This window comes from Megalops cyprinoides, chromosome 11, assembly GCF_013368585.1.
Source record: "Megalops cyprinoides isolate fMegCyp1 chromosome 11, fMegCyp1.pri, whole genome shotgun sequence".
NCBI lineage: Eukaryota > Metazoa > Chordata > Actinopteri > Elopiformes > Megalopidae > Megalops > Megalops cyprinoides.
Genome location: NC_050593.1, coordinates 15,920,737 through 15,947,200, shown reverse-complemented (window position 1 = coordinate 15,947,200; position 26,464 = coordinate 15,920,737). Strand labels below are relative to the sequence as shown.

The 26,464-nt window shown below is 47.1% G+C and overlaps 1 protein-coding gene and 1 long non-coding RNA gene across 2 annotated transcripts; both read right to left on the bottom strand.

Annotated features, from left to right (window-relative positions):
• Positions 1-2,079: 2,079 nt before the first annotated feature.
• On the bottom strand, positions 2,080-14,713 carry fam160a2 (family with sequence similarity 160 member A2). Its single transcript, XM_036540664.1, has 10 exons — positions 14,561-14,713; positions 13,220-13,864; positions 10,502-10,747; positions 9,808-9,975; positions 8,836-8,915; positions 7,945-8,114; positions 6,486-7,811; positions 5,537-5,715; positions 4,158-4,323; positions 2,080-2,405 (listed from the first exon to the last, which is right to left on the bottom strand). The coding sequence occupies exons 1-10, from the start codon at positions 14,687-14,689 to the stop codon at positions 2,080-2,082; spliced, it is 3,435 nt and encodes a 1,144-aa protein (XP_036396557.1). The 5' UTR covers positions 14,690-14,713.
• A 153-nt stretch (positions 14,714-14,866) lies between these two features.
• Positions 14,867-24,084, bottom strand: LOC118785329. Its single transcript, XR_005005281.1, has 3 exons — positions 23,857-24,084; positions 20,881-20,996; positions 14,867-15,103 (listed from the first exon to the last, which is right to left on the bottom strand). It is a non-coding gene; the product is annotated as an uncharacterized LOC118785329 (long non-coding RNA).
• Positions 24,085-26,464: the final 2,380 nt, after the last annotated feature.

Here is a 26,464-nt window from a genome sequence, read left to right as displayed (position 1 = left end):
TTCCTCAAAATGACATGGTTGAGGGGAAGTTAAGTCTGTATAAACAAACCGCTGTTGTTTTTGACAAATGTTTAAATTCCTTTTCTTGAACACAACAATTACACTGTTAAGACATCCTTAAAATGAAGCTTTAAAAGCTTTAAACCTTTTTTTAAAGACCTTAAAGGGAAAAAGATTCGTAACAAAAAAAAATCACAGCGGGTATACACGGCTCTGATATTAAAGCACAATAGTCAAAAAAAAAGTTGAAGTTGGATATTTCAGTTATTTGGTAAAATGCCTCCACCTCCACCAAGGTAAAAGGTCTTTGAAACAGTTGGGGAAAAAGTAACAATCAAATGTCCCACGACCTAACACTGTAGCACAGACTCTCAAGTTCTCAGGGTGGATTTCTTAAGGCAGTAACGGAAATTAAAGTGCCTCGGCACAAATTAACATTCAAACAACAAACAAAACTGATAAAAACTCCGCACCACTGACAGAAGAACCCCTGACTAGTTCATTAAAGTCTTAATAACAGTGCCTTGCTCCTCACTGCCTCTGTGAGAGAGCTAGCCAAAAAGCACCACTGTTCTTATTTATACGAGGCAGTTAACACAGCAGCATAGTCTGTACTGTACTGTCCCACTTTACACCAGCTTCCTCCAGGCTAACAAGGCTAACACTGTTTCTCTTACAGGAATTTGAATGTCAGTGCAAAGAGGAACCAGGCATTGCGGATTCCATGAGATCGCCAGTGAGGAATCAAAAGCTCTCCCCTTATAGGCAGATAATGAATTCAGTATTTTCATTTTTCACTGGCGGTTTGAGCCTGACAGTCCATAAACTGCAATTTGAGATTTAAACTGTAGCTCAACAGCAGAAGGGGGTGTGACTTCAGTGGTGCTGGACGGAAACCAAGATCGAAAAAAAGCCAATGTAAGAATAAGGGGTATAAAATGTAATTGAAATGATATAAAAGACAAAGCATCCCTCAGGAAAGCACAATGAATACTAATGTATGCCGTTCGCTGTGACATCATATAATTTGTGTCAAGGGACCTCCCATGAGAACCCAATGCAAGCAGATTTTGGCTCTTTCTCAAAGGAGAGCCAGAAAATTAGGAGCTGAAAAAGAATTGATAAACAGCTAAGAGAAATCTGACTTCCTCAAAAAATAAAACATCACAATCCATAGCTGGCATGTACTCAGAGAGGGTAACAGATGTTCCCAATGCACCACATAAGATGAGACCTTTTCACAGACAATGTCTGATAAGAAGAATCAGACCGCCAGACCAAGCAGAAAATCTTTCCCACTCAGCACATCCCTAAAGAAGCTGACATGTATGGAAATATTATATTTTAAAGGGAAAAAAAAAACAAGTCCAGAGGCAGAGATAACAGCACACTGGCTGATGCATCCCCAGCACAGAAGAGCAGGCTGTGAGCAGTGACACCTCTCCCTGGCTTCCTCTCTATAGCCTCCCCACACCTGAGGCTGTTTCTTATAAAAAGGTGTCCTTCTGAGATGTTAAGCACCGATTGGCTGATTCATTCAGGAGCCTGTCTGTTCAGTATGGTGATAAGTGATGTCACTGTGGATTTAACTGTGGGGAAAGGCTGGGGGGAGAGGGTGAGAATTACTATTTCCACCTAGCTTCTATTCAAATCATTCCTAGGTTCCCCCCAATTTATGAGAAGACAGCTGAGAGGAATTCCTGGCAATGGGCTCTAGAAACATCGATAAGTGTTATGTGTGCGTATACATCTAAGCCAGTACACAGTACTGCCCTGAGTAGTTCTAACATGTAGTTTTAAAAGCTCACAATCCTTTTAGCACAATGGTGTGGTATACACAAGCTTCTGTCTCAAACTGGGCCATCTACCGAGCTTCTGTGTGTATATACATATAACGCACACATTGACATAAATATTATATACATGATATGCATTATTTTCAAAAGCTGTATAATAACCCCTAAAAGCCACTTACAAATGTGTTTAAAAAGACTTCAAAGAGCATTGAGTCATCACTTAACCCCCCGCTCCTGCGCTGCCCCCTGCTGACTGGGAGGCATCTTGGCAGGTGCGCGCGGGTCACTCTTCCGCCCCCTGGCTGCGGGGGAAGGGCATGGCGACGGCGTGCTCCTGCGCCAGGGCGGCCAGCTCCTTGAGGAACTCGGTGAAGACGACGGCGCTGTAGACGGCGTTCTTCACGCGCAGGGCCTCGGCCTGCCTCTCGAGCCCGGAGCCCGCCCCCGCCGCCGCCGCCCCCCCACCGGCACCCCGGAACAGGGCGCTGTGCAGGGAGTGCCCCCCGTCCCGCACGTGGGCCAGGGCCAGCTGCGCTGCCTGCCGCGCCCGCGTGGGGCTGTGGGCGTGCCGGAGAAGCAGGTCCCCCAGAGACGTCTTCCGGCTCTTCACTGTAGACACAAACAGGACAGGACGTCACAACCAGCTGGTGACACACACTCTAATGTCACTGTCATGTGCTTTACACTTATCATACAGTAACACTACACAGCATTTACATTTATTCATACACACATTTTTATCCAAAGTGGCAGAGTGAGGCAGAGTACAACACAAGCAAGAAGTCATGTAAGTCATCAATAGCAGTGGAGTGAAGAAATAGAGAAGTGGACCTAATACCAGAGGGGTACAGGTTTCTATCCCTGATCAGGCACTATCCTTAAAAGCATTAAGCCCGTGAATTGGTTTAGCAGTACAAATGTGCAGCTATTCAAAGCTACAAGATGTACTACACATTATATTACATTCACATTACATTCATTTACACATATGCAAAGGTTTTTCCCCTTCCCTGTACTGTACTGTATTATTTGGATAAACATCAGCAGTGGTTCAGCAGCTCTGGAATCATTAAGTTCAAATACATCTTATTTTATGGGGTGAGAAAAGAATAAAGACTGAGGAAGAAATTTAAAAATGGGGCTTCATATAAGAATATTGTCCCCTGGTACATCCAGCTAACTGTGGCTACTTGCTGGAGTCTAAAGCATTAGGAAACCAAAAAAACAATACAATCATAGCAAACAGAATCTACAGAGCCAAATGAGGAAAAAAAAGCCTCTCACAACCTCTGAACGTAACCAACCAGTTAATACCACGTGGCACTGCAGCTACCACAGCTTATTGTGTTTTATAAGTGAACAAGAATCAAAAGAGAGTCACTTTATGAGCAGAAAACAAATGATCAAATCAGCTGGGAAAAAATAGCCATCAAAAAGACTGTGAACATGATTCAACCAAAGAACTATGTATGTTAACAGATTAATGAATCAGCGACTGACTAAATGTCAATGTCAAAGAGACGGATGAGGGAGGCGTCTAAAGAAAGATCAACTGACTACATCAAGAAATCACTTCAACAAACTATCGCACAGATGGATGTGAACTCAACGGGCTGCCATAATCCACTAAAGGCAGATTAACCAAGACAATCTCTTCATCCGTAAAACACACACTCTGAAGAATTTAACTTTACAGCCAGTCAAACTCTCCTCCTCTAGTACACGCACAAGTGCACACACACACTCATGTCACTCACACACATGCGTCACACATGCATACTAATGCACACACATACATACACACACACACAGACACACATGCACACACGCACACATACACATATAAATACACACATGTGCACACATACACATACACACACACACACACACACACACACACACACATAAGCACACACATACGCACACACATACGCACACGCATAGGTGTCTCTTTCGAGCAGAAAACAAGAATTCTGCTTTCATTTTAACGTAAAATAAATAAATAAATAAACCTGTAATCACAGTCAAGAGACCTGTACCATCCAGCTGAGGACAATCTATTAAGCCACAGGGATGACCAGCATATGAAGGCAATTTCAGAAAACACAGTGCGCTTTTTACAGATTCCTCAATACTCCCGACACACTGTCACTCTCACAAACACACACACACATACAGAAATCTGTATTACTGCAGTCTCTAGAAGCCATAAATGGTTTACAGTTACTTCTTGCCACTCAGTTAACTCTTGAGCGCTGGTGGCTGTTTCACAAGCCGAATGGGATAGGTGGGGAAACTGTCCATGACTGACTTTCCTAAATCCCTCTCTTCATATATCCCCTGTCTTCCGCCAAGCCTCACCCAATGAGTCAGAGCGCCGCAGGTTCGGCACGCCCATGGCCATGGAGTCGCCCCATTCCAGCTTTCCCCGGGCCACAAGGTACCGCCGGGCCTTCCTCAGCATGACCGAGAAGTCCTCCTGGGTGGCAGCAAAGGCCTCAATCCGGTTCTTCACTGATCCCAGAACCTGAGGATAAGAGAGAGAGAGATTCAGACAGGAAGTTTGGAGTATCTCAATTACTGATCCCAGAACCTGAGAATAAGAGAGAGAGAGATTTAGAAAGAAAGACTGGAGTGTCTCAATCACTGAGGATAAGAAAGTCAGAGAGATACAGACAAGAAGTTCTATATTAGCAAGTTTGTAATAGTGCATAAAATAATAATGCCAAACAATATAAAAAAATCAAAATCAAATCAAAGATTAAAGTCATGATTTACTTTCAAATGATTAAATTCATGATTGTAGACTGCAGCTGCACATTTTAAAGCTGAAGCCATTTCATTTAATTTTCCATATGATGTGTGGGTATTTCTTATCAAAAAGCACCACAGGGCAGCCATTGCCTGAGGCTACATAACTATTACAACAGCCTTTTAATAAATCAAATTTGTGATAATGCACTGCTTTGAGGTGTGGACTAAAAACATCAACAACTGAGTGGAATTTTATACTTTTCCATGACTAGAATCCTACATCCTTCATTTCCCTATTATTCCAGGCATCCCCTGACCCACAGAAACCCATATGAGCTCAGTCTTTGTTCCAGTTCAACCAATAAAAAAAACACTAAATTTCAATCCTACCATTGAACTAATGCAGACATAACTGGTATGTGCGTGGGAGCTGTAAAAATAATGGCACGGGCCACTGCTCCTGTAACCTGAAACAGACCCTTCAACACTGTAACCCCGTAGTGCCAGCAGGTCAGGAGAGATCAAAGCAATGAAGTATAAGGAGGAGGACGAGAGGAAAATTAGAGACAAGACAGAAATGTAAAAAAGCAGTGAGGACAAGAATAAGGAGAGAGGAGAGGGGGGAGAAAAGAGAGAAAAAAGGAAAGAGGAGAGGGGGAGAGAAAGAGGACAGCAGAGAGAGAGGAAAGAGAAGAGTGACAGAGAGAGGAGAGGGGAGAGGGAATGAGATGACAGCAGACAGAGAAAGGATGGGAGAAAGAGGAAAGAAGAAAGAGAGAGAAAGGACAGAGGAGAGGGACGGAAAGGAGTTAGAGAGAGGATAGATGGAACAAAGGAGAGAGAGAGAGAGAGAGAGAGAGGAGACAGGTAAAGAGGGAAAGAGGAGATGGACTGAGAGGAGAGAGAAAATGGAGTGAGAGGAGAGCAGACAGAGGCCAGAGAGAGAGGAGCAGAGAGAGGCTGGCAAGCGAGACTGAGGCCCACACCTGGATGAGCGACTTGACGCTGGGCTGAAAGACCATGTTGGTGTTGAGCAGGAAGGAGCGGAGCAGGGGCTGGGGGTAGCAGGCCAGCTGTGCCAGGATGCCGGTCAGCAGGATGTTGACGTACAGAGAGTTCTGGAGCATGCACTCCAGCTTGGCAAACAGAACCGCCACAAAGGGACCTGCGGAGGGGGACACACAGGTACCGATGCAGAGACCAAGCACAAGCACGGAGGCTTTACACAGCCTCCCATCAGCGATATCACAGCGACTGTCACTGTCAGTAGGGGTCACTAAGACATCAGAGTAACGCACCAGTCAGTAATGGCCAAGGCCAATTCAAGACAGCTGTCCCCCTTAGCCTTTGGTGATATGCCTCCATTAAACATGAGGTTTTAAGACAAAACACTAGTTTTTTTTTTTAACACAAGAAATTCAAACAGAGCTCTCAGCTAACTAATGTTCTAATGTTGTCCCACAACACAATAATTTACTAGCTATTACACTAATAACTTGCGTGTTGTGACATCAGCTGAACGTGACAGAATATTCAGATTCTTAACGTTGTATATGTGTTGGTCAGTGGGATTGACTTTTTTGGGCAGCAGAGTGGCATAGTGGTAAAGAGCAGGCCTTGTAAATGAAAGGTTAGTGGTTGTTGTACCTTTGGGAAAGTCACTTAACCCAGAATTACCTCAGTAAATATCTAGCTGTATAAATGTATAACACGTAAAAACTGTAACCTATGTAAGTCGCTCTGGATTAGAGTGCCCACTAAATGGCAATAACATAATGTAATGTAACTGACTAGCTTGCTATGTAGACACACATCTTGGATTTTCATTATGTGTTGCACTTGCTTGTACGGTATCACAGCATAGTAATACATTCTGTTTATCTGACTGCACCATAGTCACAATGATACAAACAAGACTGCAGCCTCTCCCCTCACCTGTGTAGGGCTGACTGAGGGGCTGTCCCAGGGGGCGGGCGGGGCTGAACACTTCTGGGGCGGAGCTCTCCGGTTTGGTCTCAGAGTCCAGGGGGGAGGGCGGGGGGTCCTCCTCACCGGCGGCGGAGGCGGCGGGAGCGTCCCGGGGGCCTTCCTCCGGGAGGCAGGCCGCGGCCCTCCTCTCCCTCACATGCTCCTCCAGCTCGCGCAGCTCCTGGTGGAAGGCCTCGATGCTGATGCCCTGGCCGCCCGAGTCCCCGGGCCCCGGTGCTGCTGGTGCCCGCTCCAGGAGCTCCTCGATCAGGCTCTCCACCGACTCCAGCCCCCGGCTTACGGCCTGCTCTGGGAGGCTGGGGGCGGAGACGGGCGCCGGGCTCGCTGCTGACGGCGGTGCTTGCGGCGGCAGCAGAGCTGGCTGGCTGTGACACCCCTGAGGTACACCCTGCTGCTGTCCGCCCCTGGCGCCCCCGTGCCCCTGCGCACCCCTTAAAGGGTTACACGATTCCGGGGGGCAGACGCTAGCCCCTCCATTCTGCTCCACGTCGGCCGTTGAGCCGCCTTCGTCCGGGTCCCTCTTCACCTTCTTCACCTCCATCCCTCCATCCTGCCCGTCCTGGAACACATCCCCTTGCACCGTCCCGTTGCACAGGGCCTGCTGGATTTGGGGGCCAGCAGGGGGGAGGGGCTGCTGGGACGCTGAGCAGGAGGAGGGAGGGAGAGGGTAGGCGGAGGGCAGGGGCGCGTGTTTGAGGGGCGCTTCCGCCTGCAGGCTGCGCTTCTTGGTCCGAGGGGTGAGGCTGATGCAGTTCTTGCTAATGGTGATGTCCCACTCGCCGCTGTCTCTGTCGGAGCTGCTCCACTCTGAGCGCGCCGCCGCCACCACCGCTGCCCTCTGCTGGCCGGAGTCTGCGCTCGCCGGGCCAGAGGCCGAGGATGAGTGATTAGTGCCACCCGGCTGGAAACTAGGGTTGGCAGGAGGGGGAGGAGGGGGGAGGGGGGCAGAGTTCGGGGAGGGGTTTTCCCCATCGTACGGGGCGGACCAATCCCTGCAGCCCCAGGCGCAGAGCTCTATCCCCTTGCGCGCGTCCCGCAGGTATTCCAAATACCCCGACTCCCCCGAGTCCTGCCCCTCGGCAGCCTGGTGCACGGGGCTGTCCGGGGAGAGAGGGGTGGCGGGGCCGCCCCGCGGTGACCCCGGGGTCGTCTCAGGGCCAGACGCGGGCGTCACTCCGCCTCCGCTGCCCTGCTGCCGGATGAAGAGCGCCAGACGGGACGGGGTGCTGGGTTTGGGGTGCACGGGGGACTCTGCACTGGGACTCCCTGGGACTGCAGAGCAACACAGAGAGGATGAAAAAGGGATTATCCTCGGTAGTATCCCCCAGCTCCTAACTTTCTAACGCTGTCTTACAGCAACATCAAAGCACCAATCAATCACAATTCCTTTGGCCCAGTCCCTCACCTTTACCCCAAGGTGCAGGGTCGTCCTCCCGGTCAGCAGAGGGCGCCGTGTCGAGGCGGCAGCACTCCGGGATGAGGGAGAGGAACTTGTCGGCTGACTTGGCGTACAAGTCCGTCTCCCTGACAGCACGTCTCTGGCTCAGCATCACGTGAGTGCAAGGGAGCAGATACCTGTGGACCAGGAGAGGCACTCTGCGCTTAGAACACTGTGCTTAGAACACGCTGCGCTTAGAACACATTGTGCTTAGAACAGACCGAGGTTCAATTTCTGACGCAGGACAGAACACACTTAAGGCCACCACTTTTCCATTTTTTTTCCATAAATAATTTCCATTTCATGTGATTTCGACAGACACATACTTGCAATAATACACACACATGAAATACTTGCATTGAAATGTTTGAAATATTTGAAATGATAAATAATGAAATGATAAATAATGATAAATAATGAAATATTTATTAATGAATTCTAACTTCCTCCTTCTGGGCACCTTCAAGGTTTTATGTACAAGAATCTGCCATCTCTCGTGCTTCTCTGAGCACTTCTCACTACGGTCAAGCCATAAGCCATGGAAAATGAACTCAGTTTTTCATGCGTGTTTCTATGAAACATGCGTGAGTGTATCACTGCTGCATTATTGTTATACATAAAGCACAGGCACAGTTCAGTCATGCTCCCGGTTCATTTTGCGCTTATGGTAATTCAACATTAATTAATATGCAGATCCCTTCTCTCTAGCTTTGGGATAAACAATGGAAGAGTACTGCAAACCTCACTCATATGAAGCTAGTGGCTATGCAACACAATATACAGCCACGTAAACTACCAAATGCGTAACTCTGGCTGCGTTTTTCCTGGAGACCCCACGGACACGGGTGACACGCCTACCTGAGGACGAGCTGCAGCATGAGGTCTTCGCAGTTGAGGGACAGCAGAGTCCGGAACAGGCTGAGGGAGACCATGCACAGCTGTGAGGGCGTACAGTACGAGTCAGTCAAAAGGGAACACACGGTAAAGACCGTGCAAAATTACGATAGCATCAGCACGCTAGTGCAGAGCGACATCAAAGCTACATTTCAGATATAACGCCGTACGTAATGCGCTTCACCGCGTTACCCAATTCCACACAACGCAGTCACATGCAAACACTCAAGCCCTGTAGGCCTCAGTGAAATTCACTGAAGTGAAGACAGAAGTTCTGTCTTTAGTGGTCAGGCAACGTCAGCTCCTGCACAGAGCTAGGGGTTACAAAAAAGTCCAATCTTCTCAGATCAGACATCATGCACAGATTCACCAAATTAGATCTGCCAGCTTATCCGCCATGAAATATTGCTGCCGGCCCCTTGACGGCCAACGTTGCATTTTCTCCTGTCACAGAATAAATCAAACAGCCACGGGATGCTATACATGTCACATGCATATAACGCATCAGAGTAAACTACTTGTTATGCCACGCTTGCTGTTTGCACAGCATTTTAAGCAGTGCTTAAAATGAAACAAAAGGGCTATTAACCGTGCTTTAGTGAAGCTAGAGGCAAATATTTAGAGGAGAAAGCAATATGTTCCACAACTCAAGTGGAAACTTTTATTTTAAATTAGTCACGGAAATTTTGATTAGCCAGAATTATCAGTTAATGTAAATATTGTCTTTCGCAACTTTTTTACAGAGCAATGAACGTCCTCATCCGCTGAGACAACAGCTTACAAATTGAATAGCCAACTAAGAGAGGCTCTTCTACAGTCATGATTAGTGCTTAAGTATGGAGCTCAAGTGCACAGCTGCAACGCCTCAACCTGATGATGAGGCAACTGACTAATCCCTCCTCACTGCTGCAGCACCCCCCACCCCCCTCCGCTCACCCGCGAGTTGCTGCTGATGCGCGTGAGCAGGGTGTCCAGGATGGTGGCGTTGTCGTGGCGATGGAGCAGGACGAAGCGCAGGAACGTTTTGAGCAGGGCGGTTTCCGTGACGCTGCGCAGGAACAGGTCCAGGTAGGCTGTGCTGGCGATCATCTCCTCTACGGAGGACTGAGAGACATGGGGGGGGGGGGGGGGGGCAGGAGTACACAAGCAAGGACAACAGAGGAACAGAAAGAGAGAGAGGGGTAAGGGCCAGGCAAAAGGAGAACAGGAAGTGAAAGAGGTAGGATTGTGATGCGTTTTGGGTCCTGTGATCTAGCAACTTACATATGGTGGTATACTTCCCTTGTCTAGTCAGGTTGCATAAGTTAACTTGGGGTAGCGCCTGCATAGCGTTAATCTCACACTCACTGGTCTGGGAGTGTTGTTAGCCTGGTCTGACACTGCTGCGCATTCAACTTGAATGTACACACATCTGTTCTTCTGTGCTGGAAGTCACTCTGAATAACAGCATCTGCTAAATGAATGTAATATAATGTACCGTAATGTCCTTCTGATACGTGTCACTTTTGCGATAAACGTGCATCTTACGAAATAAAATATTCAATACAACAGCATGTGGCATATGCGACAGGTTGTTTCAGACAGTGAGAGGTAGGTGTGCAGATTTAAGGTCCTGGTGACAGCGGGTTACCTTATGCAGGGCAGGGCCCATCACTGGCACCAGGAAGCCGTTGTGGACGTAATCGACCAGCTGGCGGCGGACCAGGGGGTGGGACACCTGGATGACGGCGTTGCAGAACTCCAGGGAGTTCATGAAGAGCACCAGCGAGGACACGCCCATCCAGTCCTCCCGCCGCAGGGCGTGCCAGTCGTCCCCGCGTACTTCGATCTTCCGCGGCAGGGACGAGTACAGTGCGCTCAAGCCTGTGGCCAGCACCTGCGGGGGTCAGAGGTCAAACATAAGCAGGGCTGGGACTGAGGAGGTGGTCCTGAGTCTGCCTCTTTACCTGCGCTCTTAATCTGCCTGACATACAGTAACTCACTGATTCTTCCAATCTCTACAATTCTTCCAATTCTTCCAAGCATGTGAACTGTCTACAGACAACCACCAAAATGACAAAACACTCCTGTTCCGGAATAATCCGTTACAGCGTTTCCCGTACGCAGTCATACACAAACTGATACAAGCCCTGAGCTGGCACAGGGAAAGAAAAAGAGCCCGGGTGTCCTGACCAGCCACCTGTGCCGCAGCTCTGCGTGTCTGTGTCTGTTTGTTTAGACTGCGTCCGATCCAAGAACAGAGTTCACGGAAAGTGCAGGGAGGCGCAACACACAAGCACAGACAGAGAAAGGGGGACCAGGGGGCCACAAACTCTTACCCGCAGTTACTTTATATGAGATGGCAGAAGGGTGTCTTTATCAGTTATTTCGACTCCGAGCGTCAGAGTAGACAGGGTGAACTCTGTGTTTGGAAAGCGAGTTTTTAACGCAGGCCTGCTTAACTCCAGCTTGGTGGCGTAGGTTACGCAACGCACTGGTTTGGTCTGAAGCACACCCTTGGAAAAGACACCACACCCTTCCACATTTTCGAGAACAAAAAACAGCTAGAGGGCCTCACTGGGGTAGAAGTGACTCAGACTCTGGAGCGAAATGAATATGTCAGTAGAGATTTGCGCAAAACACAAGCATCGTGGGGGGGGGGGGGACCACATGTTCCTCTAGAGCAGGAACTAATCAGCAACCTAAAGCATTTGCCTGCACATCTCAAACAGCGGCCAGGTCGGGCGTAGTTCAGGGTCTGCCGCTCCTTCAGCAGATGTCAGCAGAGCCTTTTCACAGTGTCATTACTTCAGAGGAGAGCGGGAGAGTAATGATTCCGGGACTGCCCAGTCTCAGTTGGAAAGGGGTGAAATGTGAAATGAGTGTCTGTGTGGTTTTCACACAGATGCAGAACAAGGTGCAGGATGGGACAAAAAAGGGGCTCACGAAGGCAACAGAACCACGAGAAACAGCAGGAGAAACAGCAAGAGACACTTTTCACAGTGTCGTTACTTTAGAAGAGTGCAGGAGAGTAGTGATTCTGGGACTGTCCAGGCTCAGCCAGAAAGGGCTGAAATGTGAACAAGCGTCACCATGGTTTCCACACAGACGCAGAACAAGATGCAAGACAGGACAAAAAAGGGGATCCAAGAGGTAACGGAACCACAAGAACAAGCAGGAGACACTGCGGATCCAACAGAAGCATCCCGGCACCTCTACCCCCCCCAACCAGTCACCGCTAAGTAGGTCAGACGCTAGCACATCAATAATGGGATCAGCAGCGGGGGAGATGTTCCCGAGACGGGGGGGGGTGAGATCGGAGAGGAGGAACGCAGCACACGCAGACGTGCAGCCGAGCGGAGCCGGGCCCGCTCTCCGCTGACGCTCAGCATGCAAACACAAAGGGCCCTTCAGTCCGTCAAAACGCCGCATAAAAGAGCCAGTGAGCGAGCTCGCTGCGAGGGCTCGGTCACGGCACAGCGATGTTCCTCTCGCTTCCACATTCTGCAGGGAAAAAAAAACACACACACACACACACACACACAATCGACAAGAAGCGACCCGCGCGCTCTCCTGAAGGCCGCTTTATGCTCAGCCGTGCGACCGTCACTCAGCCGAAACCGCAGCGACGGCCGTGACTATTCACTGCTGCCCTATTTAAAAAGGAACCGCGGTCTGTGCACACCAACCACAACTGTAGCAATGCTGAAGCAGGTCAGCACACAAGCAAGAGCAGATATATCAGAAGATGGAGCAGCATTAATTCCCCTTACAGGCCTGCTGCTTCACTCCTTTAAAGGACAACAGAGCGGTTCAGAAACCTACACTTACCAGTGCTCAAACTAGTTTACTCTGACTAGTTGGTGAGCTCAGCTACTTTAGGGTCCCGCTGACTACAAGATGATTTCCGATGACCTGTGATTTTCAATCAGGGCTTTTCTGTTCTAACCTCTCTACTAATCTTGCAGAGGCCTGCAATAGAGAATTTTGCAGAGCACAGTGTAAGCTTCTGGAAGGTAATGATAACAACAGGGCCAGTGACCAGGTCTAGCATAAATAAGTACAACTAATATACAGTCAGGGTTTTAGTGTTTTAGCTGCACCTTTTCATGTTATTTTTTTAAATCAATTGTCTCAAATGAGATGGAAGCAAACCTACTTTTCACCCTGGTCCAGTCTACACCAGTCTGCAGAAAAGGACTTTACAGTTTTATATCCAGTCGCAAACGCAAGTATATGTACGTACAATTATATAGTATAGGGTTTTAGCTATACCTGAAACCAAATGGAAGCAAACTTACTTTTTCTACTGCAGAAAAGGACTTTGTTCTTTACAGTTTTATATCCAGTCTTGTCCTCAGTCACTCACCGGACAGAAGTAAGAGTTCTCCGCAATGTAGCCGGCCACCGCCTGGTTGCTGGCGGAGGTGGCCATGACGAGGAGCAGGGCGTCGCGGGCCTGCTGGCCGATGGCGCCGTCGCGGTGGATGAAGGGCACCAGCAGGGAGAAGATGAGCATGTTGGTGGGGCCCTGCTGGGCGGGGCCGGTCTGGAACAGCAGCTCCAGGACGGCGGGCTGGCGGGCCAGCGACACGCACACCTGGTTGAGCAGCAGCACCAGGCTGTCCTCCACGGCCGGCGGGCAGCCCAGCTGCGGGTCTGCGCAGGCCCCCAGCAGGCACAGCAGCGGCTGCAGCAGGGCCGCGTGCTGGAGCAGGGGCTGCTGGGAGCGGCCGATCAGCATCTCGAAGAGCTTGAGCAGCGCCCCCTGGCTGTCGGGGTCCAGGCCACGCCGCAGGTGCCACTGCACCAGCCGGTCCAGGATGTTCTCCGCCGCCACCAGCTCCAGGATGGGGCCCGCGGCGGGGCCGTCCCCCACGTCGCTGCCGCCGCCCGCCGCCACCGGCGGCTCCTCCGCCAGCAGGCACATCATCTGGTCTGTGTGGTTCCGCACGGCGGCGAGGTCGTCCCCGACGCCCGGCCCGGAATCCCGCTGATCCAGCACCCAAGACACCTGGGGGAGGGAGAGAGCGGGAACGGGAACAGGAAGGAGAGGGAGAGAAATAGAGAGAGTGGGAAGGAGAGAGAAAGAGGAATGGAGAGAAAAGAATAGAATAGGAGGGAGAAGAGGGAGAGAGGGAATGTAACAGGAAAGAGAGAGAGAGAGGGAGCAGGAAGAAGAGGGGGAGTAGGAAGGAGAGAGGAAGAGAGAAAGAGAGAGGGAACAGAACACAGCAGGAGGGAGAGAGGGAATGGAACAGGAAGAGCAGGAAGTGACAGAGGGAACAGGAGGGAGAGAGGGGAAAGATCAAACTATTAGAGACCAAGGAAGGAATGAATGGAACAGGGGTTACAGCCGTAGCCTTTAATTAGTATTTAATAACTTCATTCTTCGCCTGGATCAAACCAACAGCTCACTGCAGCACGCAGTGGAAAGTCATCCTGAAATTTCCACATGTAATGGCTCATGAAGATTAACCCAGTCATCAATCAGCAAAGTAACTTGGAATGGTCACAAGACTAAGCGTGTAAAGAATGAGCCATTAAATCCATTTGGGGAGAGTCAGACACTAGACGGCCAAACTATCCAAATTCTGAGTTTCAAAGTGTGTGTGTGTGTGTGCGCGTGTGTGTGTGTTCAGGTGTGCACCAGTGTATATGCATAAATGAGGGAAGGAGTGGAGGAGGTTGTGAGGACCTCCTGTCTCACCTGTCTCCAGTGGTTCTCGAAGACCATGAGGCAGGTCTCCGGGTCCGCGGTCACGGGGCTGGAGGGGGGAGCGTTTCGGCTGGACCGGCCCCCAGGGCCCCGCGGGGTCAGCCGGCTCAACCAGCTCATTCTGTCCGCTAAAATGGTCAAAGGTCAGGGGTCGGACGGTCAGAGGGGAGAGAGGAGAGAGGGGCTTCGGCACATGGACGGAGAGGAAAGGATGAGGAGATAGGGCGGGGTAGGAGGGGCAGGGGCGGGGGGAAGGGGGGGTAGGTGAGGAAAGAAGGGGAGGGGAGGGGAGGGGGGGGCGCAGTAGAAGAAACCAAGAAAGAGTCCGACTGGCTGTTGACGGGGAAAAGGTGCTTCTCTGGTGGGAGGGGCCCCTGCGCACTCTCTTTTGCCCTCTCTCTCTCTCTCTGTCTGCGGCTGTCAGCTCAGCTAGGCGTCCGTGTCCCGGCCAGACACTCCTCAGCTCTCCCAGGGGACCGTGTCATCCAGTCTGCAGTCCGCAGGCCTCCATGCCCAGCCACAGGGTCCACAGCACTGCGAAGCAGCCAACAGGTACACCCGCCATTACTCAAACAGCTCACCCAAGCCTGGCCACTATCATACCATCATACAGAAACGGGCAGACATCTTCATATATAATGGTTTTGTTGCTGGGTGGGTCGATACACTTCAGGCAAGCTACAAAAAACACAAGACATAACTTGAGTTTCGCATGCCTTCTTTATTCTGTTTAGGGATCAATCTCTAAGTTACAACGTGAGTCACACCCCACAAAACTGGTAATGGTGGATGGATTCCTGCCGGTGCAGCTTTCCAATCAAAACTAAAGTGACTTCTGTTGTCTTCTCCCATGTTAGAGGGTCCCTGATCACCGCCTGTCTGAGATACATCATCATTCCTCTCCAGCAACTTGCTGCTCAATAACAGATGTCTGTACACAGCCCAGAAGACACTGCTGCTATAGCTTCCCCTTTTCTGTGAAGACTGCCTGGGGTGTTTTATTTTTCCAAACTCTCTACGTCACTCTCATTTTAAATCATCGCACAGTTTTACCTCAACTCACAAGTGTCACGTTCAACAGATACATTCTCTTCGCTGTTATTTTGGATAGCAGAACATTGGCACACTCCATCAGCTGTGAGCTAATTAGGTTATCAGGAAATGGGAGCTGCTGTTCACATGGGACGGTGCAAAAAGCACTTAAACTTTCCTTCACCCTCACCTCTCCCTCAAAATGTGATCCTAGAGCAGCTGCAAAAAATCTCAACCTCCAGGGCTGTTACACATAACTATGAAGAACAAAAAAGATTTATGAAAAATGTTTCCTTTCCACCATTAAGCTCCACTGAGTCCACCAATCACTTTGGCCAATTAATGTCAGAATGTCTATTATTCACTTTACAGCAAATATGGTTGGCACAAATAATACTGACAGAATTTTCAAATTTCACCGTACGTAAAGCCATAAGCCAAGCCTTAAACTTAGAAAAAGACAGGGAGATGAAAAAGTTCATGCAGCTATGGGGCTTGTGGAAGGTAATGAGATAAGGACAGAGAAAATCAGCAGGGTGGTGGTGCCCCATCTTTCTCCACAAGCTTATGCATGCAATAAAAAAGCACTGATAACAGTAAATTCTATCCAATTCCAACTTATTATTGAAAACAACAATCACTTTAAAATATATATTCCAGATAAGTGTCTGTTTTTGTTTAGTGGCATTTTCCCAGTTTCATCCCCCCATTCGGAGTTGACAGAAATGGGTTTTTTTTCTTTTAGAGGTGGGTTAAATTTCAATGTCTGCATCTATTCACCTCCATGCCTTACATAATGCATTTGACTGGAGAAAGACTGTCCATTACTGGATGACCTAGAGGAAGAAGATTAAAAGGAGATCTATTTTGTTATAAACCTGTTACAGAGGATAGCATTGTGCTCTCTTTCTAAAACGTCGATGACAGCGGGTGCCTGTGAGATCCACTTTACTCCTGAAAGCTACTCTGTAGTCCTGAAGTCCTCGGGGAGAGACAGTGTGAAACGTTTACCAAGTCTCTCACAAGCCCTGTAACAGGTGTGTGCTGCGTATGAGCATCACACACACACCCACAAATACAATATATAACCACAATCCTGTGATACGCACACGGCAGCAAGACATTCAGAGTCCCTGCTATCATCTCCCCCATTACTGTAAATAAATGTAAATAAATGTACTGTGGAGATAGGCATCACTCGACCAAAAGCGATACACCGAGAATCAGATTACTGCAGTGTACTCCATATCCTGTTACATTCGATACTATGTAATCAAAACATATCTGCCTGGGTAAACGCAGTATGATCAAATGGATAGCACATGGGAACTGTATTGTCAGTCATGAGGTTCAGTTTACACTTCAATCCAAGAATATGACACTGGAAGCATTTAGCAAAACTCTACACTGTACATTTGAGTGTCGTTAGCACGTTAGCCACCTGTCTCAGTGATTTCATGAACGATGCGCTGTATTAAATTGCTTGTCCAACCATATATTTCAAATGTGACTGGTAGTGTGTGTGAACCACTTACCCGTAATGTAGACCACTCCCCAGACATTTTTCATTTTTGACAAGCACAGCAACATCAGCGGTGGTGGCACACTCGCCTTCCCCGATTCACTGGCATGAATATTCATTTACAGGCTCGAACCGTGCTGTCACCACAAGCTAGTGTTTTTGCGGTATGCAAATCCTGCATTCCAGTACCATTTCTTCTGTTTTATTCAAATATTTCCACACAATGCTTCTTTTGAATACAGCAGCTGACGCCATGCTCAAACAATTTAAAGAATGTTTTTTTTTCCCCCCTTCATGGTTTCAGGCTTCAGATCAAGACAATCAAATCAGCCCGCTCCTTTTAAAATGATCCCGAGGCGCTAACTTGTTAAAAGGGCGCAGAGGCACTTCCTCTTGTTACCGGTCTTGTATTGTCAATTGTACTGCATTGTTGGCACACACTTTTAACGGTGAATGTTCATTTAAACGGACAGGCCAAACAAATCCCATCTTTATTCCCCCGGCCTCTACAATTAGCATAACATTCACGCAATCGAGCAGCGCTGCCCACGTATTTGTTCTGTCCAGAGTACCTGAGCACCAGTTTCCAGGGACAACCTCAACACCTAAACGCATTCGAACAACAGGCAGCTGAAGCGCTAAAGTGTTCGAGACGCAGCAGGCAGCAGACATACACAGACAGACAGAATGTGATGGACGGGAATGTGGCGGAATGCAGAGGAATGTGAGAGAATGCAAGGGGAACGTGAGCTAAGGAGGCTAGCCCACACAGTGCATGCTGGTGCTCTTCACTCCAGGAGTGAGGTCAATGCACGCGAGGCTTGAATATCCTGGATTCCCATGGCACCAGTTTTTTCTTCTTCAGTGGCATTTATGTAGAGATTTCAAATAGACGGGAGCCTAAATGTTAATGTTTTTGTATAACGCAACTTTTAATGCCATTACGGTATAATTGTTCTATGTGTTATTTACTGAGCACCCCCAGGCCAAGGTTAGTTTGTTTAAGGCCATGGCGGCAATGTATGTAAGTTTAGTCTGAGTTACAGTAAACCATTTTGAAAGTTCATTCTGTACCCCGTCTGTTTTCTTTGTGAGACTAAACTGTGAAATAAACTGAACTGAAACGTATCAGGACTAAATACCACATTTCAGCAGGGAGAACAAATCTTTAAGCACCAATCTGAAAGTGTTGAATCCAAACAGATTAGAGCTGAAAACTCCTGTTTTTCTCTTCCCTAATTAAAGATTTGATCCACAGAAGGAACTGAGGTAAGAAATTAAAGCTCAGCGCTAATTCATCAGCTCCTCACTCAGGTTTTCTCCTGCCTTCGGGTGACACAGAGCTCCCCGTTCTGAGAGAGGGCGGAAAGAGAGGAACCGCAATTCCTACCAAGCTGTGAGAAATGCAGTCACAAGGCATGAGCTTCTCCTCAAAAACCAAATCCTCAAATCCTCATTTCACTGACCATGCTAACACACCCACAAAAAAACCTTGGCAGGACCTCAGCAACAAAGGACTCACTGATGCCTCATCGACAACATCCCAAATAAATATACATAATACAAAAAAAGGGTGCGGCCATACTTAGAAATCCCCTCCCACACAATATTCCAAGCAACGAATATGGCCTTCAAGTGTTTCTTTCGCAACATAGCGCTGCCCTACTTATTCTAACAAATTGGTTCCACGCAAGTCTCTCTGCAGATGCTCCGGTATGCCAAGAGGATAAGTAAAGCATGAACACAGAGCTGGAGGGAGAGATGCGCTGCACTGAACAGCGGGCTGTGATCACCAGGGTTTGCAGAGATAGTGCTGATTCTCATTTCCACAGGGGCCTGCAGGTCCTGGACTTTCACTGTCAACACTGGAAAGGACATGAGGCATGATGGCATAATGTTCTTACACAAATCATTTTCAGCAGTTTTTCACTTTTCACTAGCCTGTTATTTAGTGAATCCCGAGTTTACAGAGTTTCTGTGCATATTTTGATTTATTAATTCACAAAATACCAACTAAGCACTTCCACTTCAATCACAGTTTTGTCTTTTACAGACAAGGTATTCACAAATTTAGAAGCAAATACACACGGCCAATAAGAAACTCATAATGACTCAGGGGGGAAAAAACGTCACTGGGAGTGACCAGAGGAGACTGGCAGGACTACGGAATGGTTGCGGAATGTGAAAACAAGGCCCAGGCAAGAATGTCCCCCTGACCCAGGCCATTCCCAAAACTTCCTGTAGGAACCCGCGCTGTCAAGTCTCACGACCTCTTCCTTCCCAGAGAGTGTGCCTGCCCCACCCTGGTTCAGCTCAGTTCTTCAACAGGGGGCCAGTACAGAGCACAGTGCCTCATTGCCTCTGCGCTCAGAGCTTCAAGCCTCACATCTCCACAAATACAGGCTGGATAAAACCACAGGACTAGAGTCTTTGGAGGGAATCAAACTCTGGCAGAGGTAAACACCCTGCTCTCTCTAATGGGTCTTCAGTAAGTCATCAGTAGTGGTACGCATGTATTTACAACCACGGACACTGTTTTCACCACAGATCCTGGTGTGCTGAGAAAGTGAACTGGAGACAGCAAACAGAGCTGTGGATGGTACAAACACAGAGCTGGGGGCGCTCAGAGTCTACTGCTCATTTGCACCGAGCTTGACCCTTGAGCCAGGCACTCCAGTCATGAGCTGTGATTACAACTGGCTGTGTTAGGCTGTGCGTGGGAGCTCCAGGTGGACTCCCCCCAGCTAAATGTGGTACTCACTGAAAACACTACGGGAAAGATCTGAGGATGAGCAACGCATTTTGCATAACACAGCAATCTTTACCGAAGAGCATATCTCCTCTCAGTGTTCCATATTGCCACAGTGTACAATACATCTTCTCACAGTGTGGCCCATATCTCCTCATTGTTTACCATATACCTCCTCATGGTGTAGCGTATATTTCCGCACAGCATACCCTATATCTCCACACACAGTACCCTATATCTCCTCGCAATGTACCCTATATCTCCTCGAAATGTACCCTACATCCTCACAGTGTTTGCAACTTAAGGGCATCGACATGCCATCACAGCAAGAGGTGGAGGGGGTATGTAAGGATAAAGGCTTATCCCTGTCTTTCAGTGCTAGGACCTATTATACAAGTTCGAGACTTGCAAGCTCATGACACAATTGACCTTTCATAGACTTACCTTAAAAGAAACCAGAGCAAGGATGACGCCTGACACGACTGCTGTTTGGTGAACCAAGACACTCATTACTATGAAATCACCTCATTTACTAAGCTCTGTGCTGACTGGCTGATCTGAGCCAGGAAGGGGAGCGTTCCTCTTCAGGTCACAATTACGTGAGCACAGCACCTTTTCACTAAATATTCAACTGAGGAATCCTAGAAACAGCAATCCTAGACACAGCCTCTTTTTAACAGGGGGGAAGGCCCTAGGCCTAGCTCTAAGTAGCAGTGAGTTTTAACCTTTCCTTCCTTTCTTTCTGCCTAAGCTTGTGTATTACTTCATCGTGACTATTTCCCTAGTCTCAAGGTTTGCTATGTTTGCAAATGCTGGGGGCAGATCAGGGTCACAGCTCCCATTTCTTTCTGTGTATCTTTAGTTCAGAGGGGCTGCACAGCCAAAAGTACCAATGAGAGCTGTGGAGCTCTATTTATACGACAGTGTGTAATTTTACGGCATGGGTAATTATGTGTCTGTTGAAAACACAACACAAAAATGGGAAAGAAAAACTCACACAGTTCTTACCAGAATACCTCTGCAGGGTCTCACTTAAAGTTCCATGTCGGTGTTTTTTTCCAGCTGAGGGACAGTGCTGCCGATCATCCACGACCAGGCTTCTTCATGGGTCTTACTCCCCAAAGCTGTTGGTCACACAGATGAACTGACTCTTCAGACTGTCCTTGAGACTCCTCAATATGATATTCAGTATATACCCTGCTGAACGTTTTGACTGACTAGCACAGCTCAGCAGACAGTGATAGACTTGCCCTGTGAGTTGAGAGCTGCATACTGCATTTTCCTGATTCATGCAGGAATAAGAAGTATTGAACTGGGAATGATTATTTTAGCAGTGTATCGAGTCCTTTTATTTGATTTGCTGTTCATCTTTTACATTTACATTTACATTTATTCATTTGGCAGATGCTTTTATACAGTTCTTTACAATGTTATCCATTTATACAGCTGGATATTTACTGATGCAACTGTGGGTTAAGTACCTTGCCCAAGGGTACAGCAGCAGTGTCCCAGCGGGGATTGAACCAGCAACCTTTCGGTTACGAGTCCTGCTCCTTAACCACTATGCTACACTGCCTAACATACATTACCTTCACACAGGTAATTAAGTAGAGTATGTAACGCTTGACACTGGTAATTATGAGGAACATGCAGTACTTCATACAGGTAATTATGTAGGGTTTGCAGCACGACAAGCATGCCATTTTGAGGAATGTGCAACACCTCACACAGGTTATTATGAGGAATTTGCTGGACCACAGCATTATGAGATTAGTAAAACCGCCTTTATTTCTACTGACTTTTGCCAAGTCACCTGAAGCAAAACGTGTTTTGGGTAATAATACTACAGTCATGCATACATATGAGACTCGTGATATATTTTACCGCAAATAAGTTCTGGTGGATCGGAAAAAGGCAAGAAAATGAATTCCCAGAATAAGTGTATTCCTTTACAGTGATATGTGCCTCTCTAGAGAAAGGTAAATCACACCAGAATGCAAAGGAAAGATTCAACTTTTAAAAAAAGGTGACATAACTCAGCCACCAAAGGTACTGTGGGTCACTCCTATAGCAAAAGCCACCCTGCAGAGGAGCAAGGTGACAATGTGCGACTCAGTCAGTTACAATCAGACAGGAAAGTGGGAAACCATTGTCAACACATACAGCAGGTAAACTTAAACAACTCAAAGCTTTTGTCAGCAGGTCACATTCTTAACCGTCAAAAGCATCAATAAGTAATGCTTAACTGCAATTCAGAATAGCTGCGTGCTTGCTAGTGGGGGGGGGGGGGGGGTACCTGTTGTCATAATAGTCCTGATAGTGTTCCAGTTCTAAATATGTAGTATTAAATATGATATGGAGTGTAAACACTGTCCATTGTCCACACACTGTCCAAAATGCAGTCCACTCAGCTTGAGGGTGGGAGTCAGCTTGATGGAGCGAGGTCCTGAGTCCTGATTGTATATAGCAGTGAACCAAACCGATTAGAGACAATCTACAGAGGAACGCATGACTTCTTAGTGTCACACACTGAGAAATGTGGGGATGGGGTGGGGGCATCTTTGAGCTATGCTTGACCTACAAACAAGTAAATATCTCCGTTACCATGACACTCTGTCACATAGAATAAATATCGACACATGCACGTCTCTGGTAAGCTTCGGGTTCATAGTTTACACCCATACCACATGTATTCCGGTATTGGAATAATTCACTCTAAACTTCAATATTATTAGCCTACAAAAGAGGTCCCCATCTGATTAACGCCTGGAAAGCGAATGCCCTCAAATATGACAGATTGTAGTTTCGGTGAGATCAGTGTTTGCACGGTTAATAGCCAGGGTAGTTTGTGTTCGGCGTACTTACTATTTTAATGTGACTGTGTCCTTCATTTGCCCAGGTACTGCCGCTTTATAGTAACGTAACCTAATTAACATGGATGAACCAGCTCTCCAGAAACGCTCTGGCAGGGCTTAAAATGTGACGCCTTGATTAGATTAGGGGAAAAAAAACAACAAAAGATTTTAAATCAAACGTAATAACCTGTTAACAAAACAAAATGGGACAAGGGTAGTCCGTATCACCAAGAGGGAACGATTACAACTGATGTGACAGTCAAGTCGACTGCTGTATATTAATGTAAGCAGATACCCAAGGGTAATCGCAGAGGGCAAAATTGCCATTTATATTTGAGTTTATGTGATCAAAATGCACCAGAAATTGCATTTTAAAATTCAAACGATGAATGATTCAGCCGGCGTGCGAATTTGGACGGGTATAATATAACGTTATCACATTTGTATACATGGTAAGGAACGTTGCATGTTACATGGTGACTTAACGTTAGCAATTTTGCCACTTTACAGTCGTTAAGGTCACTCCATCCCTTGCCCTTACGCAATTATCTATCTGAACAGCAACACGAGATAACGGCGGAGATTGGCGTACATTGCTACTCTAGGCAGAAAGAATCTTAAAACTAAAAATGCAATAAAATCCATATATGAGTCTGCTGTGGGTGTCTTATTAGTTATGTTGCCAGTGAACGTTAACGTTAAATAAAATGTCCACATCTATGTGCCTAAACAGCACTACCACATGAAAAGATGGATGAACAGCATTGCCTGTTACCTCACCAACAAAATTTTACTGTCACGTTTGGTGTTCACTTACTAATTACCCAGCTACACCCTAAATAGCTCTTTAAACGGAACTAGCTGGCAAGCTTAACAACCCATTGAGCTAGGATTAATGATTCAGATATTTATAGACAGCAGCTATTATTTTACAGACACAGAAAATCCTCACATTCTCTAGCAGTTCTGGTCTTAAAAACAATATACAGCTACGATCATACACTTTAAAGCCAGTTAGCTAAAACCCATTGCCAGATATTTTCCCTATTCAAATCCCATGCGAATAGTCAGCTAGCCGCTAACTAGAGTACAATGATGTTGTCAGTTAGCTTGGTAGCTGGTCACTCACCTGGCAGATTTGCGGTAACGTTATTCAGGCGGCGGGTATAGGGATTTCCACAACACACTGCAATCAAATTCCCTGTATAGTCTTCGGCAGTGATTGACGGGGAAAACAACACAAACTACAGCCCATGCGAGGGTCTCCTTGTGCCTCCTTTTCCTCTGGTTCATCTAAAGCGTGACTAACATTTTTTCTGGAATCAAGATCACCCTCCTTTCGCAGCCATCTTACTGGAATTCCTCAATCACACCCTCACGTAAGCGACGTTGTGACGTCTTCCAGGAACCGAAGCTCCACGCAACCAGCCTATACCCGCCCTCAAAGAAGCATGCAAAAGAAAAAGCGCCGATTGTCCTATGAACCTAACGGGTAGTATCTAGGAATATGACGAATTTGCCTGCATTGTGTGGATGCATGAGAATGCACATAGAAACGGGTGACAATGTCAGGACCACACTAGCTCCATGCACCCTGAGGCAATGATTTAGAGCAGTAAATAAATGTGACCATAATCCATAATGAATTACACTTAGTCTACAGGTGTGCACAGAATACCAGCTGTGACCACCGCTAACATACTGATGCAATGTGTTAGTTTCGTTAGTTTTAAACAAGGGTATTTCTCCATAAGGAGTTTAGTGTTTTTACTCTAGCGTCCTTGAAGCAATAGCTCTGTCGCCAGTACTTTTCAGGAAGATCTAAAGAATACCCTCTAGGTTTCACAGAAGGAGCAAAAGGCTTAGCAGTACATTACATCCTTTACCAAATACATTTTCCTGAAGTGGACAGGGACGAACCACAGCATGTATGCGTGCCAAGCTGTGATGTGGACAAGTTATCCGGTCAGAACATGCACTGCAGACTTCATCCAGAAAGGCACACACTAAGCTGTAAACAGAGACACTGCAGAGGTGTCTTAGGCTGTAGACAAAGAAAATTGACCTCAAGGTGGGAACACTGCTTGTGGAAAACATGCTCACTCCTGCAACATACACCATGTACATGCACAAGTATTACAAGGACAAGGAGGTGAGGTAAGAGGAAGGGAAAATATACAAGGACAGACTAGAGAGCAGCACATAAAGGAGAGATGGCCACCTTTTAATGTGCCTGTTAGAAGTGTGCAGAAAGGTTATGAGTTGCCAGCAAAGCTCTTTGAACAACCCAAGGATAAATGAGGAGGGAAGGATGGCATACAGAAATTTGCTTTCTGTGTCTACACACTTAAATACTGGCAATGCTCATTTCATTAAAATAAATGTTCTATGTACACATTTGCACGCTTTTCTGAAAGCTCATGTTACACTCAAGAGAGTGTAAGTATATAAAGAGAGAGAGTCTGTGGGTGTGCAGGTTGGCTGACATAAACCTAAATGCCTACATGATGACAAAAGAATATATTTTCAAAAAAAGGAAAAAAAGAAACATACAAATAACAGTGATTTTCTGTAGTGTAGAGGCTATCAAAATAAACAACATCATGTCTTTGAATAGGAACCTACACTCTTGAAATATATTTTTTGAGTACTTTGGGGGAGCAAATATAATCAAAATTTAAGCATGCTTCCAAATAACTTCCAAACAACCAGGCAGCAAAAGCAGGACATAAACAGGACAATCTTAAAGGTGAATGCAGTAAGGATCTTGTGCTGACATTAAAAGTCTCATCAGCATTGTCCCCTACAGGTTTCCCAGACAGAGGGCTCTTAGTTTAAAGCAATTTTCATGCACTTAAATCCTCCAGTGGGATCTGGCAAATGACCCACTGCCCTGCTTTATTAGCATGTGTCCATTCACTGTCTGTTGCTATGTAGCAACTGTTTTCTGCACATGCTACTGCTGCCAAAATCCTTCGACCATATGGAGATGTCTTACACATTGTGTCATTCTGGCTGCTTTGACTCTGGGGCAGATAAGTAGGTGCGTCCCGATATCTTTAGTGTGGTGTTTGCCTTGATGTGCTGGCAATGGCACTTCTGACCGTGGCTCTCACAGCAGACAGTATGAGCCACATCACCACTGTGCTGACAGGCGCTGTATCTCGTCTTGATCTTTCTGATGAGCTTTGCCTTTATCATGAGCGATGTGGGCAACATGATCACCAGCCTGCATGACCAACTATCAGCATCCTAGCTTCAGAAACACATTCCCATGCAGGAATGACATCTTGCAACAGCTGCCTGACCAACTGGATACCAACACTGCTGTCAGCATGCATCTGCCTAACCTCTTAAAGTCAAGAACACCATCTGCCAATACTGTGAGACCAGGCCACTGCTGGAGCTGGTGCTGATTTTCACAGGGGAAGTGGGGACAGAGCTAAAAGGGCTTCAGTTGCTGTAGTTATTATTGCTGCAAATTTGTCATTTTACAAGTGAAAAGGTATCACTCTAGCCAGTGTTCTAAAATGACTGCAGGTGTAGAATCCTGAGGAGTGTGCAGAAAGGGGGAATCTGGGACATGAAGTGGACCTCACAGAGGACTAGGAATAATGGCAGATGATGCTGGAGCCAATGCAGTAAGCTAACTCAGAGATATAGCCACACTGCTTGCAAAAGGTGATTGTCAACCAAGATGACAGCGTTAGTTTTATAGATCTGCACGCTCCCAGGCA